Source organism: Labrus mixtus, chromosome 9 (genome assembly GCF_963584025.1).
Source record: "Labrus mixtus chromosome 9, fLabMix1.1, whole genome shotgun sequence".
Classification (NCBI taxonomy): domain Eukaryota; kingdom Metazoa; phylum Chordata; class Actinopteri; order Labriformes; family Labridae; genus Labrus; species Labrus mixtus.
This window is the reverse complement of record NC_083620.1, coordinates 18,268,286-18,288,509: the sequence shown is the minus strand read 5'-3', so window position 1 is coordinate 18,288,509 and position 20,224 is coordinate 18,268,286. Positions and strand designations below refer to the sequence as shown.

At 40.6% G+C, this 20,224-nt stretch overlaps 1 protein-coding gene across 1 annotated transcript in view; it reads left to right on the top strand.

The window, feature by feature from the left end:
• The window catches only part of rtn4rl1b (reticulon 4 receptor-like 1b), a 137,691-nt gene extending 119,801 nt beyond the window's left edge, over nt 1-17,890 (top strand). The window contains exons 2-3 of the mRNA XM_061046646.1: nt 14,140-14,591; nt 15,101-17,890. Coding sequence (XP_060902629.1) covers nt 14,140-14,591; nt 15,101-15,994 — 1,346 coding nt within the window. The 3' untranslated portion in view covers nt 15,995-17,890. The remainder of the gene's footprint in view (nt 1-14,139; nt 14,592-15,100) is intronic.
• The last annotated feature ends 2,334 nt before the right edge of the window (nt 17,891-20,224 follow it).

The following is a 20,224-nucleotide window of genomic DNA, read 5'->3' as shown; positions in this document are numbered from 1 at the left end:
ACCGGTTGGGTGGAGTTTGTCCGACACACCACATGAATGGAGGGTAAACTCACCTAACAGTGATCTCAAATGGTGATGGTGTCCACGTTTACATCACTGCAGTTAGGTGAGAAGTTGAATCACAGGTCAGGTCAGCAAACAGGGATTTTTTAGGGTGGAAGTAAGTTACTCTTGAATGTGTTGTAAAGTGTTTTTGTTGTTATCAGTCAGAGATTGAAAGTGGAAATTGGTTGTTTTTTGCTTATCATCCATTGTTTACCTTTCCTCTGTTATTTTTCTCTTTCTACACCTCACCTACACTTTTCTCTTTTCCACTCCTCTATACCTTCTTTGTTCCTCTGCCTTCCCATAATTTCCTCCCCTCTCCCTCGCTTTGAAATACCACACTCACAATTTCTTGTGTAAACAAACCGCTCAATGGCTCCTACTCTTTCCTTGACTTTATGTCTCGTTGTCCGTCTTCAAGGAGAGATGTGGGGGGGGAATCATGTTTCATCATCCAGCTATACGAACTGAGAAGGAGCCTGACATCTCCTTTTGCAGCTGCTTGTCTGCAGTTTACTGCTGTTTATGACTCACATGGTGAAATATTCTGAGGAAAGCTCAATCTTTGGGTATACGTCTGAAAAAGTTCAAGGGGACCAAGTCATTACATGCAAGAAAATTAGTCTCAGGCCATCACTGTGGAGGGAGGAAAAAAAATAAACCACTTATCTGTGCAACGTCTGCAGCGAGGCACTTGGCTTTATAAGGAGAGAGGGGATTGGGAGCACTCACTGGTGAGTGGTAGTTGCATGCAGACAAGCAGCCGAGAGGGAGGGGAAAGCACTCACAAAGCTGAGTAGTTTGTGTGGTTCGCCTCCAGAGGGTTCAGGTTTTACAATGGAGAGGAGGGGAGCAAAAAACTTCAAATGGCAGAGCTGTAGCAGCACTCAGGACATGATAAAACCACCCAAACGTCTCGTGAAAAAATATAAAGTATGTTGTCGTGATCCTCAGGTTCCTCATATGGATAAAACACGGACACCTACACAATGCGACCATAGTAAGAAATTCATTATTGGTTGGTATGTTTTTTAAGGTTTTGGTGATGAAACACTTTGAAGTGAATCTTTAGTTTGGTGTTGGGCTTTTTCGGTGACTCACTAAATCCCATAAGCTTCTGTAGTATCTCTAACGGCCAGACAGGGCTTTCTTTAATCACACCTAGACAGTGACTGTGTCTTATCCTACAAAGCCTCCTGCTTTGTAGTTTAGAGAAACAACAACAGAATCAATTAGACTGCAAGTTGAGGACATGACATGGGGGAGGAGAGGAGTAAAGAACAGCAGAGACAAGTCCTTAAGGGCAACGGTAATTTGAAAGAGCAAAAGAGACATTAACTGAGTCCACTTTTGGAAATATAACAGGCAATATTCCTGATCTATCCCTTTTTATTTTACTCCAAATTGAAGTGATTTCTTAATGGAAGCTGGTAAATTCCTCAGAAGTGCAGACTCAATAAAAAAAGGGCCAGGTATGTGTGCACTTTGCGAGATGGAGACACAACAGGGACTCAAGGGCAACTCTAATACACTGCAGAGAATTGAGCGAATGAAATGATGATAAGTTATCATCCCCTGCTGGAGCTGATCTGTACTGTATGAAACTAGAGACGGACTGAATGAAGACAGAACAGCCAGGCTAAAAAAAGTGGAAATACCAAGATGGAATCCAATCGGCAGCCAAACAGATCTAAATTCAATTTGATGAGAATTGAAGGTACAGTAGTCTTTATTCCCCAGACCCTCCTCTTGTTGAGACAAAAAGTTACAGTAAATGCTGAGTGTGTTTGTTGTGAGAGAGCGTTGGAGGCCTTCAAGGTGATAAACCGTGTAGAGGCCCAGTACATTAATGAATTGACATTACACCAGGATCAATGGTGAAGCTCTCAGGGTCTGAAAAACTGCACTTAATGAAAAGGGATTACTCTCTTAAGATCAAGGTCTTCCACTTCTTTTTTCTCCTCTCTCCACTTCTTTTTTTGCCGCTCTTTTGTATTCTGTTGTCGCTCTCCTTTTTCTCTCACTCCCCCCAACCCTTCCTGGAGAAAACACGCACATACACACATTTTAATTCTGTCCACATTCTGACGTGGCATTTCAAATGAACTGGCTTGGATGCAAAGTTGATCTGGGGATGTGGCAGTATATCATTTGATGCTCTTTGATTAGGTAAGAGAAGCCTAAATTAATGATCAAATTATGCATCTATGCTTGAATAAATTTTGCCTATTAGTGGGAATTTGAGTACTCACCAGAAATCTGTCTTTCAAATTTCCCTCAATTAGCTTTGAAATATGGCTTACATAAACTACAATGGATTAAAATAGCAAGACTTAAGGCAACACAACTGGCAAACAGACATCTGTTATCAAACTCTCCCTGCATCATGAAGCACTTTTTTGCCACCTATCATTACTGTATGTTCAGCACTGAATGTTCTAAGCATTTATATGTATGGAAAAATGCTCCTAATCATGCCTTTATGTAAGGTGTGGAACATTCATTCTTTCTTAACGCCTACAGTGAGGTCGTCTTGGAGTTGAAAAAGAAGTGAGCTTCATAGAAACCCAATGAGAAAATAATGCTTTCCGGTAAATGTATCGTCCTTAGTAAATATTTCCTCACCAGTTTACGGTCTCAGTTGCTTGATTCAAGTTTTTTTAGAACTAGAAACAGAAATTAAGCAGGGCATGCTTTAAAGCATGGCTTAATGTGATTGGTTGCTACATAGAGTAGCATAAAAATAAATGTACTGGTTATTAGCAAGGTTATGTCATGAAAAAATGTAATTGTTTCCAACTGCTCTTTGGTTAAAACAAAGACTCAAACTTGAATGCTCACATGTCCCATAAGCACCTTTCCTTGTTCCTCTCCAGTCCAGTTGGTGGCAGTAAAGCAACTCTAATGTAGTTTGCCAATCAACAAATTAAGACCACAAGAAGACGAAGAATAAACCCAATAACACAATGTTTTCATTCACATTGAGCATAAGCCAGTCACAAAACAATGATGGAATTTTTGAGAAGAATGAGCCCAGCTCTGCATACCATACACGTTTGGGCTCACAAATATAACCCTCCGTATTCAAATTTTGACCCCATCTTCTAATGAAACCCTCCCATTACTACTACTTTGAGGTCTACAGACCCTGTACGTGGGGTTTACGTACAAACCACTTCTCCACTGGCGCCCCTAAAATGTCAATTCTTAGCATTTTCATTGAATAACTAACAACCGTTAGCCCGTGTTGTCTACACTCAGTGAGTCCTCTTTGTCTCTTGGTCATCCCTCGGTCTCCTGAACTAATGAACTTCAATGCATTGCTATTCCCTTACACACTCTTCTGCTTGATTTCACATTTACTCTTGCCTCTTTGAAGCCATTAGTTAAGACCGTTGAAACTCTGTGTGTGTGTGTGTGTGTGTGTGTGTGTGTGTGTGTGTGTGTGTGTGTGTGTGTGTGCGCGTGTGTGCGTGCGTGCGTGCGTGCGTGCGTGTGCGTGTGTGTGTGCCCTTTACGTACATGGAGCATCTAACTCTCACCTGCTATGAATAATTGATCTGCTGAATCTAGGGCACATGAGGTTTGTATGCAAGGCGGCAGCTGCTGCAGCAGGAGGGTACCTTACAGTTTGTTTTAAGAGAAACATGTAAGGAGGGTAGCAAGAGGTGGAGAGTGCTGAACTGGAAAAGGCCACCTTTCAGTACAGGTACAGGTCTATATATTCTGCAGCGATGACCGCAAAGCAGGCGGCTTCTAAATCATTTACCACAAAAGCTTTTAGAGGCATGTACCGTAGCGAATATGTTGTGTGGGCCTAAGGTTAGTGAATGTCATTTTCTACACATGTCAACATGATGCAATTTTAACCAGCAGTTTCAAGTAGCTAAACCAAGATTGAGACTTTGAATCACTGCAATGTTCGATATAAAACGGGTGACAGAGTGGAAAGGAGAAGGGGTTGTTTACATGTCTCAGGGTTAGCAACAACTAAAAAATCAATCACATCTTTTGTTGATAACAAAATAGCAGAAATAATTTGAATATTTTTTATTTTAAAAAGTGAAATTATTCACGTTATTACAAAGATATTTCTATGTCATGTATTTAACTGCGACGAGCCCGACCCCACATGGATTATAGTGTTCAGGCAGGCAGGTATCTGAAATGACAGGATAAGAACACAGAGCAGAATGAGACAAATTATGGGATGCATCGACATGCTATTACACTGATTGGAACATTTACTATAAGAGCCTATCATATTTTTGGTGTCGCTGTATGAATCCCAAAAGAAGAATTACATATTTTTCCTTCTCCTTTGCCATTCCACATGCTCTGCCTGTCTAAACACTGTATTCATTTACTAATCCATGGGGAAATTTCACTACTTTGTTTGGCCCCTTGGACAGAAACATCAAAGCACAGGGTGAGCTAAAGAGCAGCAGCCCCAGAGCTTTTACTGATTCAATGCCTTGCTCTGATTCTTCATAAGGCAGATGCTGGCTGACACAAGGCTTATTAACAGGTCCTGTGGTTCATGGAGTAACTGCAGCAGCAGTCCTGTTTTCACAAGAGCATAACTACTCTTTCAAATAACCTCCCCTGATATTCTCCTCATCCTACATTTATTAAGTCAAATGGAGTCAATACAGTTTAATCTATTTCTGTGCGCCGCTTTCCTCTCCGTCTGTCTGCTGACTGTCACAGCGTTACAACAACTCAGCCGTCACCCTTACAGAGAAACACAATGATAGGCTGTGCTGCACTCTGTCACTGACATGAGCATGATTGAACAAGACTCAGCCACTGGACGAGCCAGGCAGAATGACACCCCTGCAGCCTGCTGCTGAAAGCCGTAAACTAGGCCCCGTAACTGTGTCTCAAGTATGTGAGACACAATGTGATTACTGTGCTGTGTGAATCAAAAACAAAATAAGAGTTCATCCAAATTAGGTTTACATGTTCTGCTCACCAGCTGAAGAACTTTACGTGTAGTGACATTCAAGTTTACTAATTTTTGGTCTTATTAGCCTTTAATCCTGTTTTCTTAATTAATAATAATTTCTTCATAGAATAATGACCTTGTCAACCATTAAACGTATCCCTAATCTTAATACTTTGAAACCCACTATTGAGAACCTGAATAGTAAAGTAATTCGCTGTAATGCAAACGTCCTAATGGTTCATGATGATTATGTGTTGTGTTGCCCAATGAATCCGAGTACAATGTGGGTTGACCCGTGGGTGTCACTGAGTGCAAAATGGTCAAATACTGTGATTCACAAAGACTCATATAAATGTCACACTTTTCTCCTTTTCAAAAAGTTTAAATAAGTCACTGAGCTCCACAAAACACGTCTGTGAATATTCTTGCTAAAAACCCACCCTGATCCTGTATTTGATCATGCCTATGAACCCCTCTATTTCAGCCCTGCACAGAACAGGCTGCTTCTGTGTCTATAGCTTTAAATGTAAATGAGCTGTGCCTGACCTCACCCTACTGAAATGGATTCGGCTTGGGCTTTCTCACTCTATGCCCTATTGTTAACAGTGAGAAGGTAGACTCAGAGGAGAGCACAAACACCTAGCTGTGGGAGTGTCACGCACCTGGGGGAGGAGTTACTGCTTTGTGATGTCACAAAGGGGAAATATCCAAACGGCATGTGTGAGCACACGTTTTCTGAAAAGTGGGGCACGCAAAAGATGGAGAGGATGGAGTTTTCTAATTACTGGGGTGGCTTGTAGACAGACTGGGGACACATATTAGTGTTACAATATGTCACTTTTAAACATTTTTTTTAAAAGAAAACTAGGATGTGCTCGGCCAGAGATTTAAAAATCTGACAAAAATCTATTTGCCCACTCCTTCATTAATAAATTAAACTGACATTTGCTGAATGTTTTGGTAATGACTCAGATATACTCTGCAATTTAACGCCCCTAGTATGTGAACTGCCATTGAAACCATCTTGTATAATGTGAAACAGACGGTAAATATTACTCTACAATTCAAGAGCCCCAACATTACCTGAAATACCTTCAACCATGAAAGATAATTATTAGCCACTCCACTGACGCAAATTGCATTATGAACGCTCTATATCATTTTCTGAACTACATATGGAAACACCCAGGTGATTTATACCAGTTTGCAGAACCATTAGTTTAGTTTGGTCTGCACTGTGCGACACCGCCACAGGGAGTGCAATATATTTGAATCATTTGGCTTTGTGCTGTCATGATGAATGAATGTAGTTGATGGCTGATAGTCTTGCCACCAACAGCGGTGATTTGGCAAGTGTGCCGGTGTATATTTGTGCATGGATGGATGTGCCTCATGCACACTGTATGGCATTTATAAACGCTCAGCAGAGTGCTGTGAAGGTGTGGAAGACCAGCGGGTACAGATGTGCCTGAAAGTGTAAGCAAGTGGAGTTATCGCCTTGTAGACATCCATTAAGTCTGTTAATTAAAATGTGGGTATCAAACATCTGTGGGTAGCTCAGCCATCAGACATCCACCTTCCTGTCTGCACGCTTCCCAGCATCCTCTAGCTCCATCTTTAAAATAAATTAGCTTTATTCACCTGCACACTCTCCACAAATCCCTCTTTTATTCTCTACATGCTCCATACGGTGCCGCCTGTTTTGCAGAGTTATTTTTAGCTCCTCTGATTCCTCATCCTGAGACACTGCTGTCACTCACGTTATCTCTGCCTTTTTGGTGCTCAACTTCCCTCTGGTTTGCCTGCATGCTTTTATATGTTGTTTGTGTTCTGTGAAGCACTTTTACGAAAGAGATCCTCATCTCTCTGCAGCAGCAGCAGCAACTGTCTGCAGGTGAGAGAAACTTCTGTTCACACCTTTTCCACACAAACAGTTTATCACAATATCTTCTTTTTACTTTCTTACTCTCACTTTGTCTACTCCAAAATGAGATTTATCGACAGGCCCACCTCATGAACCCGCCCCCGCTGCTCACAATATCAAACAGCCATCAAATAGCACTTAGCCGGCATAAATGTCAATAATGTGGGGAGCACGGTGGTCCATTTAACTTTGACATGACTTGGCGCTCTGCTTGCCAAACTGCATTCTAACTGGACTCCAGTTCTCACCTGCTCTCTGTACTTTAACCGCCCTTATGGCTCAAGGAGTAGGGAAAATTAAAATATGGTGAAATGAAGACCATTGAAGTGGAGCCAACCTGACAAAAGAATGAAAGTCATAATTAATGTGCAGGCACAGAAAGTATGGGCAATCCATAGTTTATAGCACTCACTGTGCCAATACACGAATCAAGGATTCAAACATGGAACATTGCAAAATCTGCCGGTCTGATCAGAATTACAATGTTGGCATCTGAGAATGTTTCAATATCCTGATTTTCCCCCCAAAGTATAAAAGTTTTTATTATGAAGTAGAGCAATGAGGTGACTTGAGGCGCTGACCGATCTCTCATGAAATTGATATCAGTCACAAAACATTAGCTGGAGAGTTTAGCAGCTCTGATGAGGAGTTTAAAAATGAAGGCTTAAACTCAAAATCAGGAAGATTCCCTCATTATTTTGTAAATTCACAGCTTTTCGCAAATTACACAACCACTTCTTTGTGACCTAATTTCTTTGTGTTGTGCAAGTATGAGATAAGAGATGAGACCAGTTATGATGCTGCGCCAAAGAGACACACACACACACAGAGAGAGAGAAATAACACACACACACACACACACACACACACACACACACACAGCATTTTCTCACTTTGTTGATGCCTCTGCACCAGAGGAATTTAACCGCAACGTGATATATTTCTGATATATTTCGATTCTTCTGCATTTCCAAGAGCTCTCAGCACTGTCATTGTTCTCCCTCCCATTTTCCTTTCACTCTCTAGAAGAATAGTCAGGCAACCTTATGAGGCAATATTGCCTGCAGTGGAGCTGGGGAATGGCAAATGAGACAAAATCTATAACATTCTGCAGAAGGCTGTGAAGGAGAAGGAAAAAAAAACAACAACTGCAAAAAAACAAATATTCCCAGGCAGAAGTGTTGCTGGCAGGAGTGTTCATGTGTGAGTGTGTTGTGCAGTCAGAGAATAATGGCAGTAATCAGTGCTTTTAACAAGTCAACAGAGACATTCTTTAAAAATGGTAATGAAAACAGCTTGAGTGAAAACATGCGCTTGTGCCTTTATTGCTGTTCCTTCATCCTTTAAGAATAAACACTTGAATTTGTGCTTTTGTTCCCACACTGTTAATTAAAAGTAAATATGCAATCATTGACCCGCACTGTAAATGTCAGAAGCTGATGTTCTATTCAGAGTATTGTTCAGTTTGCTTTTTTTTTGGGGGGGGGGATGCTTATATAACTAATATAAAGAGGAAATTATTTTATGTAAAACATATCATCTATTTATGTTATTCAGTTGTGTTGCATATTGAAGTTTGATGTTGTCTTGTTCTTTGTTTGTCTGATCTTAAATAATGTCCAATAATGGAGACCTGAGGGGGATGTAAGACATTCACAGGCACAGATAATTTACTGTTATGAATATAGGTGAGGCATTTGAAAAAATGATTGTCGTTATTTTACTTAATAAAACCAATACTGAATCCTGACACATCGCACATTGGTATAGAAGAAAGGACAGGTTGTGACAGCTTTCTCACTCTTCTTGTTACTATAGTTGGAAACTTGGGTAATAGATTTCAAAAGTGTTGCTTTGTCTATGGGGAGTTGTAAACTCAATTATTGTACCTGGTACAGTGACAATAAAGATGTTCTATTCAAATTAAAAGTAGACAAGAAGTAAGAATAAATAAGTGTGGACTTCACCCTACTTCTTTTGGAACTTGTACTGGTTGTTTGGTGTTCGATATTGCAGTTGAAATGGTTGCTTTGCTTTACTTTTTATACTTTTTATACTCTCAGCTATTCTTGTTTAGTTATGAATCTACTTTAATTAACATGTTTGAAATAGAGGTATCAATCAATCCATAAATTAATCAGTTCTTTACAAGATATACTGATTAAATGTAAATACTGCAAAAACTATCTATACTTCATGTAGGTCTATATTAACCCTTCTGTATTATTTTATTATCATGTTTATCTCAGCTTTTTTTGCACTACTCACCACTGCTTTATTGTCTGATTTATAGTCTTCTGCATATTAGCCTTTGCTTAGTTTGTGTTTATTGTTCATATTTAATGTTTTACTTTTTGTACAGAGAGAGCACAGTCCATCAAAGTCGAATTCCTTTTGTGTGTGTAAGCATACCTGGCTTATAAAGATGACTCTGATTCTGATGTCAGGAAAAGAAAGTTGCTCAAATAAATGTATTAACATGATTGCTAGGGAGCAAAGAAAGCTTTCCAGATTTTTCTATACAGCTTTTTCTTCATGATTAGCCGCCCTCTGGATCTCCTCCTCACATCATCTAAGTTCAGACTTCCTTTTTGAGAAATGCACTTTTAACAAGAAATAACTGAAGGTTAATGGCTAATAAATCCTTGAGTGTGTTGGAAGTTATAGTTATACATATAGGAGTTACCATGAGAAGCCCATTTCTAATCACTTCCAGTGTTACTTCATGTTATAGGTACATTAAGTATTCAGACAGATAGTTTGTCTGTACATATAAACAGTATATATATTGACCTAACAATTGTACTACAAAGCATTCACCTTTTCATACACAGTGACAGCACATTTAGCTCCACAGGATCATATTGATGCTGCACACATTATAAACCATACTCCTCAGAAGAATGAGCCCAGTGAATCAATAATCCACTACATTGCACTGACATTATAAACCACTGTCTACATGAACATGACCGACTACAGCTTTAGAGTGCGGAGTGAGCAGACGCGTTATTTAGAAACAGCAGGAACCAAAACACCGGGGTGCTTATCGGGGCCTTTGGAGAGACACAGGAAATTGAGTTTGTCCAGTCTAATGATGGGAAGAGTCACGCAGCTCTACAGACGAAACCATTTCCCTCCTATTAGCAGAGATGTGTTATTCATGAGGGCAAATCTGGTGTGAACTATGCTTCACTGATATTCTACACAGTCACTCAGCAGTCTGCCAGGGGACCCGAGCCATTGTGTTTTATTCATTTATTTATCTATTTCCATTTCAACACCCCCAAAAGTAAAAAAAAAAAAAAGGGAACTTGCTGATGATGGGGTTGCTGGGTCAAATGTGATTCTCTGGCTATCAATAGCATCTGTCATCGCTAATCAGTGGGGAGGAAGATGGGGGTGACGGAGACCGGCGTGGGGGGCGACTTGGAGGTGAAAGACATTTGACGAGAGTGTTAATACACAGCTCAGAAATAGCTGCGCTGCTTCCTTTCCAAAAACACATTATCTCCCTTTCAGAGCCTCTCCTTTATTCTGCCAAATTCCAATAGGCACTATTGGCATATATATGCTCCTTTGTGTCCAAAGCTATTTATGTAATACAATTCCAGCTGAATGGCCCATTGTGTGAGCGCACAATGCAGTTATGACACATTAATTTCTAACTTTTTCACTTAAGGACAGCAGTCTCACACAATGCTTGTTTTTTTCCTCAGTGTCGAAAACAAGATGCCATTTTCAAAGCTCTGTAAACAAGCCTCATTCATCCTTTTATGCTTGTCAAAAAGACATGATCCGTCTCATTCATTCTCAAACTTGTTTTCAAGTGTTGTTGCGTGTGTTGTTGTATATTTATATATACGTAAACTAAATTGATTCAAATATTTCTGGGACAAAGTGTAGTGTTAATTCACATCCATTCCAACTTACACCTGTATTTTAAGTAGTGTTCGGAAATGTGAACACACATGGTGCTGGGATCAGTTGGCTGGCAGGTGTTAAAGTCTCCTGTGGAAATGCATGTTTTGCCAGCATCAAAAGACGGCACACATGCCCTCAGCGTGGCTAAAAAAACAAGACAAGCGCTGTTTGCTTCTCCCTCTTCACTCAATCTGCATGTAGAAGAGAGTGCACAAGCGACTTTGAGCATCTAAAGAGTGTAACACATCATATATTCACATCTTCTAAAGCCTCATCAGGGATGCAGTTAAAGGATTTTGTTCACAGGGGAGGGAAAAGGGAAGATATTCCAACCAGCATCTCCCATGTTTTTTTGTCTTTCTGTTTTTCTCAGCAAACGTGGCAACGCAGCTAAAACAGCCATTTTGTGAGAGTGGATTAAGCAGGGTAAAGAATCTATTACTTTTTCCTGTCAAGCTGAGGAGAATGAGAGGAGAGGGGGCGCATCCTTATGTGTCCAACGTGATTAGTAGATCACTGATTCAAATTGTCTCACTATCTAGGCGGCATCTACATTCTCCTTCCCGCGCTCTGCCTGCGTATCACACTTATCAGTGTCTATCTCTCGCCTGCTCGGATAATTTTCCTGTTAGAAACCTGCTGCTGTAATTCTATTGACATGCATGAAGTGAAGCTTTAATGGAAATACTTTAAGGCCTGGGAAAAATATAATCACTGGAGTGAGCAGCGGATCAGTTTTATGAATAATGGAACCTTGAGAATGAATTCTTACTCGTGACTTAAATCATTTTATCTCGGAACAAATGTAAGAGAAACACCGGGATTTAATTTGTTGTATTTTATATGTGCTTTATGAAAATGTTTTTTCTTTGAGGGTCAGTAGTGTAATAAGATTTCAACAACAATCAAATATCTGAATGACTAGCAGTTGCATCTTAAGTACTTGCTGGCTGCTGCTTGATGCAAATGTTCCTCTAACAGCGGATCATGTCTTCCTTATTTGTCTGATAAATGTAGAAAATGTATCTCTCATAAGAATAATGGAAACCATTCTCACCTATTTAGTCAGTAAGTGGGTGCCATGCCTAACACCTCCCCATGGAAAAGTTGAGTAGAGAGAACAATGGAGATAAAACTAGAAAAACAGCTTCCTGGATAAAAAACACTCAAATAGCTATCTTGTTTGGTGATGACGGTGTGAAGAAATGTGGACATTGCCAGTAATAAATCAGCAGGTCATGACATTAGAAAGAAAAGTCTAAATAAAGCAAATTCCTGTTGTAGTGCTTCAATGACATGTCATGGTCTCCAGCACAACAAATTTACTTGCATACCAGCACACATGAGTACACATTCACATTCAGCCCTTTGACAGTGTTCAACTGTGAAGAATTGCCTCATTTATTGGGCATATTTCTGATTTGGGAGGATGCATGTGGTTCCATTGTTGCCCAGTGGCAGGGCTTATCAAATAGGATTAGGACCGTGCCCGAGAGAGCACACTCCTGTTCAGGTGACACACCGCTCAATGCATGCTCGGGCTCTGCAACTAGACACAGAGAATTACAGCTAAAGGTCAGTGAAGTCAGACACTGAATGTCACAGCTTAGCCACAGTTTGGCAAGAAAATATATTAGATAAATACGTCTCTTGGTGGAGAGTAATTCTGCAGCTCCTGAATTTCCAACATAAAGGACCCGGGATTACGGGGCGATTTCAAAGGCAACAGAGGCGTATCGATTGAAGGTAGTGAATCAGGCCTTCGCCATGCTGTGAATAATAAATTGAGCAAAAGACAGCCAGGGGTTTGTCAGATGGAGCGCTCGTGAAGGGCTGTAAGTTGCGCTCCTTTCAGATGAGACTGTGGATAAGTCACATTTCCCGTCTCAAAGATCTGGGGAATCGTGTCACCGATCAGAAAGTGCCTCAGAGCAGCTTACTACAAGTTTAAATAAGCATTCCACGGCCCATTTAACAACACAAAAAGACCCATCACAGCCTCCACTCTCTGCAAAGTAGTGCGAATGGACTCAGGGAAGGGATTTGGCTCTTAATAGCACATGTCCTAAAGGTGTGAGAATATCAGAAGCTGAAATAGCTGCATATGTGTTGAATCAGGCAAGTATTGCACTAGGGATTCATCAGCTTGACGGAGCAGTCTTGAGACTCACTTTAGCAGATGTTATTGTTAGCTGTATTTAATATTACCTTCATTGTTGGCCTAAATACATTCTGTGGATTTAGGCAGTAAACTGTGGCAGAGGAGTTCCATACAGTATGTGTAGCACAGTTGAAACTTATCAGAAGGACAACTCTGTTTCCCCTACCATTTATTTGGAATGGTGGCTCACCACCCCAACATGACCTCTCACTACCCAAAAAGAATAAATACTTTATTTATGTCATTTAAGTGCACTCGTTTTATTTCAACAGATCATGAACGTATTTTCTGTCTTTTATCTTATTGTTTCCTCCCTGAATTCTTCGCTCCTCCCTGTGAGGTTAGCCGGGGACCAGGCCACCACCCCTAACGGATAAACCTGGGGGAAACAAAATGCTAAGCACCAAATATTCTTGACCTATATGAAACCCAAATTTATGTGCATGATGAAAACGTGAGTCAGTTCTTTGTTGATACTGTGCCACGTTTTGGTTTTCTGCCCAAGGACCTGTTTTCTATCACCTCGTGAAATCGTCGTGATAAAATCCATCAACAACTTCTGGGTGATTGATTGTTAGAAGTTGGTATTTGTGGTTTAGAGTACCATTATATTATCTATCACTTGGATTTCTATGGAACTAGCTAACCTTGGTGATGTTGTCATTCACCTCAACAAGGGGCTTGACTTTTGCAAACCTAATTTTCATCAGAAACTGTGTTTTTCTCTTCAAAGAAGCATACAAATGTAAGAATAACAGCATCCTATACTAAGATTGCAAACATGGTAACCATTATTGTTGCTGAACATTAGCATGTTTGCAGTTTGTGTAAGCAAGTTAGCTTGCTAATGCTGCAAGAGTCTGTTATTCCTTCTTTTCAAGTGTTAAAATAAAAAGAAGAAAAGAAAATCTATATTTGCAGTTTCAATGAACCCTGCACTCAATACATTTTTCTTTTTCTGTTTCCCTGTCTTTGTGTGTGTGATGATGATTTGTGTCTGTAATCTTTTTCTCAACCTTCCACTCTCTCTCTCTCTCTCTCTCTCTCTCTCTCTCTCTCTCTCTCTCTCTCTCTCTCTCTTGCTCAACCTGTGAATGTATGTGTGTGTGTGTGTGTGTGTGTTTGTTCTAACTACAGGCTGCGGGCTGGAGTTCCTGCTGGTTCTCTGTGGGCTCGAGTTATCCTGGTCTTGCCCCCGTCACTGTACCTGCTACACTGCACCCAGCACTGTCTCCTGCCAAGCCCACAACTTCCTGTCTGTCCCTGAAGGCATTCCTCCTGACAGTGAACGCATCTTCTTACAGAACAATAAAATCCATCGCTTACTCCGGGGTCACTTCAGTTCCAACACGGTCACTCTCTGGATCTACTCTAATAACATCACGTACATCGAGCCCTCTACATTCCACGGCTTCATGCTGCTTGAGGAACTGGATCTGGGTGACAACCGCCACCTGCGTTCCCTGGCTGAAGACACCTTTCATGGGCTGAGTCGGCTTAATGCGCTACACCTGTACCGATGTGGGCTCAGTTCACTTCCTAATAACATCTTCCAAGGCCTCAGAAACCTGCAGTATCTCTACTTACAGGTAAACTAGATAATAATGAACTTGCAATTATCTATGCAAATGTATTCTGACACAAACCATTCTACAAACTCTCGTACATTTGCAACTACACTGCAGAATTACTGCCTGGTCAATCAATGTCTCCACTGCCACCTTGCTTTGAGTGACAAGCTGGCAGCTGCATGTACATCAGCACACAGCCTTACCTTATACCAAACATTTTCATCAGTGGTGTCTCAGCCGAAATTGTTTCACACATCACTGCTCAGATGGTTTAGTATCCTGATTATCCATTCAGCACTCCTTGCTATATTTTAGAGAGCAGCAGGGCATGCAATAAGTCAGATGGACAGTGCATCTTCGCCTCCCACTGGAGTACAAGGCTCAGCCTGTTGTGTTCATGCACTGAGAACTTTGAATTGAACAGATGATCACACATTGGAACATGCCCTGATTCACAAAAACCCATTTCTACTCTGTAGAAACAAGTTGCATATAATCTTGATTGGGTTCTCTTTGTATCTCCACAGGATAATCATCTGAAGTTCCTGCAGGATGACACATTTATGGACCTCCACAATCTGAGCCATCTGTTCCTGCATGGAAACCGTCTGTGGCGTGTTAACCAGAACACCTTCAGGGGCCTTCGAGCTTTGGACCGACTGCTTCTTCATCAAAACCAGATCGAGTGGGTTGACCGCCTGGCCTTCCATGATCTCAAACGTCTCACCACCCTCTATCTGTTCAACAACTCCCTGATACAGCTGTCCGGACAGTGCCTGGAGACTCTGCCTGCCTTGGAATATCTGCGCCTCAATGACAACCCTTGGTCATGCGACTGCAAGGCCCTGTCGCTTTGGGAATGGCTGAAACGTTTCCGAGGCTCAACATCTTCTGTGGGTTGCCAGGCACCAGCTGATATGTATGGAAAAGACCTCAAGGAGCTGCGAAAGGAGGACTTTCCCAACTGTTCCCCAACTGTACCTAACTCTGAGTCTAGAGCCCAGACTAACAATTTATCTGGTACGGTGAATCCCTCCATGAATCGTGGTGTAGTGGTGGGCTCTGGAGGGCAGACCCACCTAGTCCAGCCCTCGAGGCCTGGTCGTCCTCGGAACTGCACAAAGCCTCGTACCAGAGGGAGCAAGGGGAAGGGTGATAATGAGGTTCACCACTCAAAGGAGGTCATGGCAGACAAGGAGGATTCCTCCCCAGATTTCACAGAGGGGGGGAAACATGACCACACATCCCCAGATGGCACCGTCACACGGAGGAAGCACAAGTGCACTCCCCGGACCACTGTCCGCCCCCCTAGTGGGGTTCAGCAAGCCAACAATAGGGCAACCTTATCCCTGTCCTTACTACACATCCCTGCCCTTTTTGTGGCCTTTTTAACGACAAATATTGACAACATTCTCCGCTGACCTTCAGAGGATTTGGCTAATCACAAAAGACAAACCCCTGGGGACCCTCTCTTGCTCCTGCACTACAAGGCCTATGTGTCATTTATGTATGTGTGTGTGTGAGTGTGATTATATGTGTAAATGTTGTGTAGGGAGCTTTACTGTTCAGACTCAAACGGGCTTCAAAGCATCAAACATCTAAAACAGAAAGACTCGCAGCACAAAAGTTAAAAGGATTGAGAGTCAGAGAATAAAAGAAAGGTTATTGTCGACCAAGCTTGCACTGCCACTTATGCCAGTATGAGTTCATTTCATCATTTGTCTGGGTTTACTTTGTTTGTTAATCTTTTCCCTCATCCAGAGCTCCAACATCCAAACGGAGTTGACTGAGCAAAAGGAGAAAAACTTAGCTCGTTAGCTCTGAGACGGATAAGCTAGGTGCTCTGTTCAGCTTTAATTTTCAGTTGTGAGTTTGAAAATTGGTAATACAAATGTTATAAATGGAAAGTTGATGACACTGTCCATTCTGCATAATGTATTTTTATGTTGCATCATTTCCTAACACAAGTTCAGGAATGTTTTTCGTAAGCTTAGAGGTAAAGTGTTAGCATGGCAATGAAACGTCAGTCTTTTTCAGACTTAGGAATGTGCCATTCTCACAACCAATAGAAATCTATAACCAGTTATGTTTTACAGCTATTAACAGAGCAACCAGTTAGCGTGTACACTGTATGAAGCAGTCACATATGCTAACTTCTCTACACATAATATTAGCTTTTTCAGGTATTGTATCGCCCTTCCTGCCCATTTATATATTTCTCATTAGTATCACTTTAAACACACGGATCTTCTTCCCGTTCATTTACATGACTTCTCCCCTCCTGTGCAACTGAATATTAAGCTGCTAATTGTTTCAAGATTTTCGAGAACTGCCATGCCCCAATTTCATTTGCTTGGAAAATAATGTGTCTCTGGGAGATCAAGCTGTGAATATTGAAGAGTCTGTCTATATCTTGTGTCAGATGTTGTTCATATGATTTTTTGTAAGACACAAAATGGACCTAGAGACAGATCCCCATGCTGCAGGGCCAACAGGAGCCTTAGAGGTTCGGGGTCAAACGGGGCTTTCTCAGTTTCTCGGTGAGGTTGTGCTGAACTGACCCCTCCTCTGTGAGGGCAAACCATTCCTCATTGAGAATGTGAGGAACACATTTCTTTTCTTAATCACTGAACTTCAAGGGAATACGACAACAAGACTTAAGAAAAAATCTGAGGGTACCTTAATTGACTCACGTGATCAATAAAAGATGGAGAGAAGAACACATTGAATGGAGCATGGAGAAACAGGGATCATTGAGGGAATTACTTGTCTCGATTAACTGATGAGATCGCCCATGGATGGTTGGATCCAAGACCAAGACAACTGCTTGTGAAGTAATGAGAAGATGCCGTACAATGTGGATTAAAAGATGGACAAATACGGAACATCCTACTTCAATAGCTTTTGTGCCTCCCTGAAATCTAAGATGGTGTTTGTATGATGTGAACAGTACCTGTAACAAGGAGACATGAGGACTTCTTGCTGTGCTGATATTAATCATTTCCTGTATAACTATCAGAAAAACAATATCAGTGACATTGATGATGATAACAGGGTTATCTGCTCCTCCTGTCTGGAGGAGTCTTTCGACTTTTTTTGATTTTCTGGTGATTTGTTTTGTTTACGTATTTTTCATGTTATATTTTTAGAACTGTTTTTATTTGTTAATGCACAATTCTTCACCTCCATACCTGTTCGACTGTATGCCTATTCATCTTCCTTATTTGTCATAACTCAATTGTTCAGTAAATTATCATCAGAAAAACAACAGTACAAAAATGTTTATAAAGATATTAAAATCTATATCTTCTTATGTCTACCGTTGTTGGTCTGGTTCTGTTAAGTGCTGCATTAAATGGGCTTGTTTGGAGCTAGTAAAAAAGCATGCTCCACCCCAGGGGGTAGTTTAGCCAGCACCCCCTTTTTTTGGTGCTGGCTAAAAGGTACAACGGCTAAACTACAACTGCTTCCAACAAACTGAAACACTCTTCCCCTACACTTGTAGGATTAATGCACACTTTACCACGTAAACATTTGTGTCTATAAATAGTATGTAACAAAAATAAACAACATGCAGAAAAAGAAGGTACCAAGTTCAGAGCCAACAGGGGGAAAAAGAAAAATTTAAAAATGACATTCAGACCATGGTGTGATATATTGCAGTTCAATAAATCATTGAAAAGCACTAAGGAAATTAATGAAAGTGTCACCAGGTATCTGTAGATGTTCCAGGCTATTATTATTATTAATGGGCCTTTAGAACATAAATTCCATTTCCTCTTCTTTAAATTCCCCTTTACTCGATAGAAATTGATCCACAAGTAAGTGTTCCATTACACTTTTTTTTTTTTCACTCCAAATTCTGTTAAATGATAAATGAGCAGAGAAGGGAATGGTTATATGCATGGATGAGAGTGCTGTGTAATTATATATAAACTGATAGCAGGTCTGGCATCTGGTGTTTGATGCTCATCCACTCACCACCAACAGATTCCCCTCCCGGCTCATTCTAACACCCACCTAATAAGTACTCTCACACCTTCCTTTACATAAGCCTCGAAAAATCAGTCTTCATTTGTTTCCAGGGTGAAGCATTTTATGGGTTTTTTAAATAAAGTTACATAAAATGTTAATTTATGTAACACTTCATTGGAACATGATTTGTTTTTGCTGGCACCCACAATCTAAATATTGCAAATTATTTGTTGAGGATGCACACATTCCGCTTCCTCTTAATCTTTTGCTTTGATGGCAACAAAGGCCTCATAAATAGTGTATGTGTAGTTTTTCAGACTCCATGACAATCTCATCCATAATGATCAACTGCGAAGTCGGCTAAGTATGAGTTTCCTTTTTTCACGTTGTCATGTTTGAATGAGCTGAATGAGATGTTAAATGATACACAGGAAACACATGAGGCATCCCTGCATCTATTTGTTACTATTTGCAGGAGCTGATGGGGTGTGGACTGTCTAATAAGCTTGTTCACATGCACACAAACATCCATCTCTGGAGTTAAGAAGGAAAAAGGGTCACATGGGAAGAGCACAGAACTTCATTAAGAGTAAACACTAGTTTTTTTAACCATCAGTGGTCAGTTCGGTGGTTGACATTTTGTAAAGCGACTATGTATCTGCAAAAGTAAATTGTTATTCTTTTTGGGTGCTGGAAACAGTCCACAACGAAGCAAGATTTATTTGAATAAATGAGGCAGTAGCTTATTAAAGGAAACTTTTTTTGTCTTCAAGGTCAATTTACAAGCTTTACTTGAGATTCAATGAATAAAATCTTGGTTTACAAAAAAGAGGATACAGTTACCTTAGCTTATCTGAACGTAGAGAGGAGCTACAGCTAGGCCTAGACAGCAGCAAAATCAGGCATACAGGTGTTGTTGTCAGCAAAGGGACATTGATGCATTTATTAATAAGCCCCGAAGTTCTTTAAAAAAATAATTGTTGGAGTAAATTCATTTTTGACCAAATGGAGAAAAGCCCATTCCTTGACATGTAGTGGTTTTTCTCAGCAGGTTTTTTTTAGAGGACTTTTTTTGTGTGTTTTATGTCCAGCAAAATCAAAAAATGAACTCAAGTAAACACAAATTTACTCTGAATGAAGTTGTAAGAGCTTCAAAGAGTATTCACTCAAAATAATGACTTCACTCTGGGATTACAGTTGGCAGCGCTCACGCCCACTGTGAGTCTACATGCATCAGAAGACTGATTATAAAACAAGAAGACAGTGTTAGAAAGCGAGCACTGGATATGAAGATGTCTCAGGAAGCCGAATTACTTAACAGACACCGCCCCGGTCTTCAGTGAAGGCCCAGAAGTGGAAGTTAAGTGTTTTTCTACTGCGTCAAGTTGCTCAGAGTGTCCTTCACCACCACCACAACACAAACTCCCCCAAATGACAGAGTCCTGCAGGTGGGTCATGTTTACAGTTTACTCAAATCTTTATGTTTAACACTAAAGTTGGAGTTTGCCAATAACAAATTCTCTATTACTGGTGTTTCTCTACTTAATTATTATTTATATAAAGTATGCCACCTTAGATAACTCAAATTAAATTTAAATAATCCAGGCTAAGATTAATTATTTAGACATCGTTGATTTTTTGGAATGAATATATCTAGTTTACCCCAAGATGTTTAG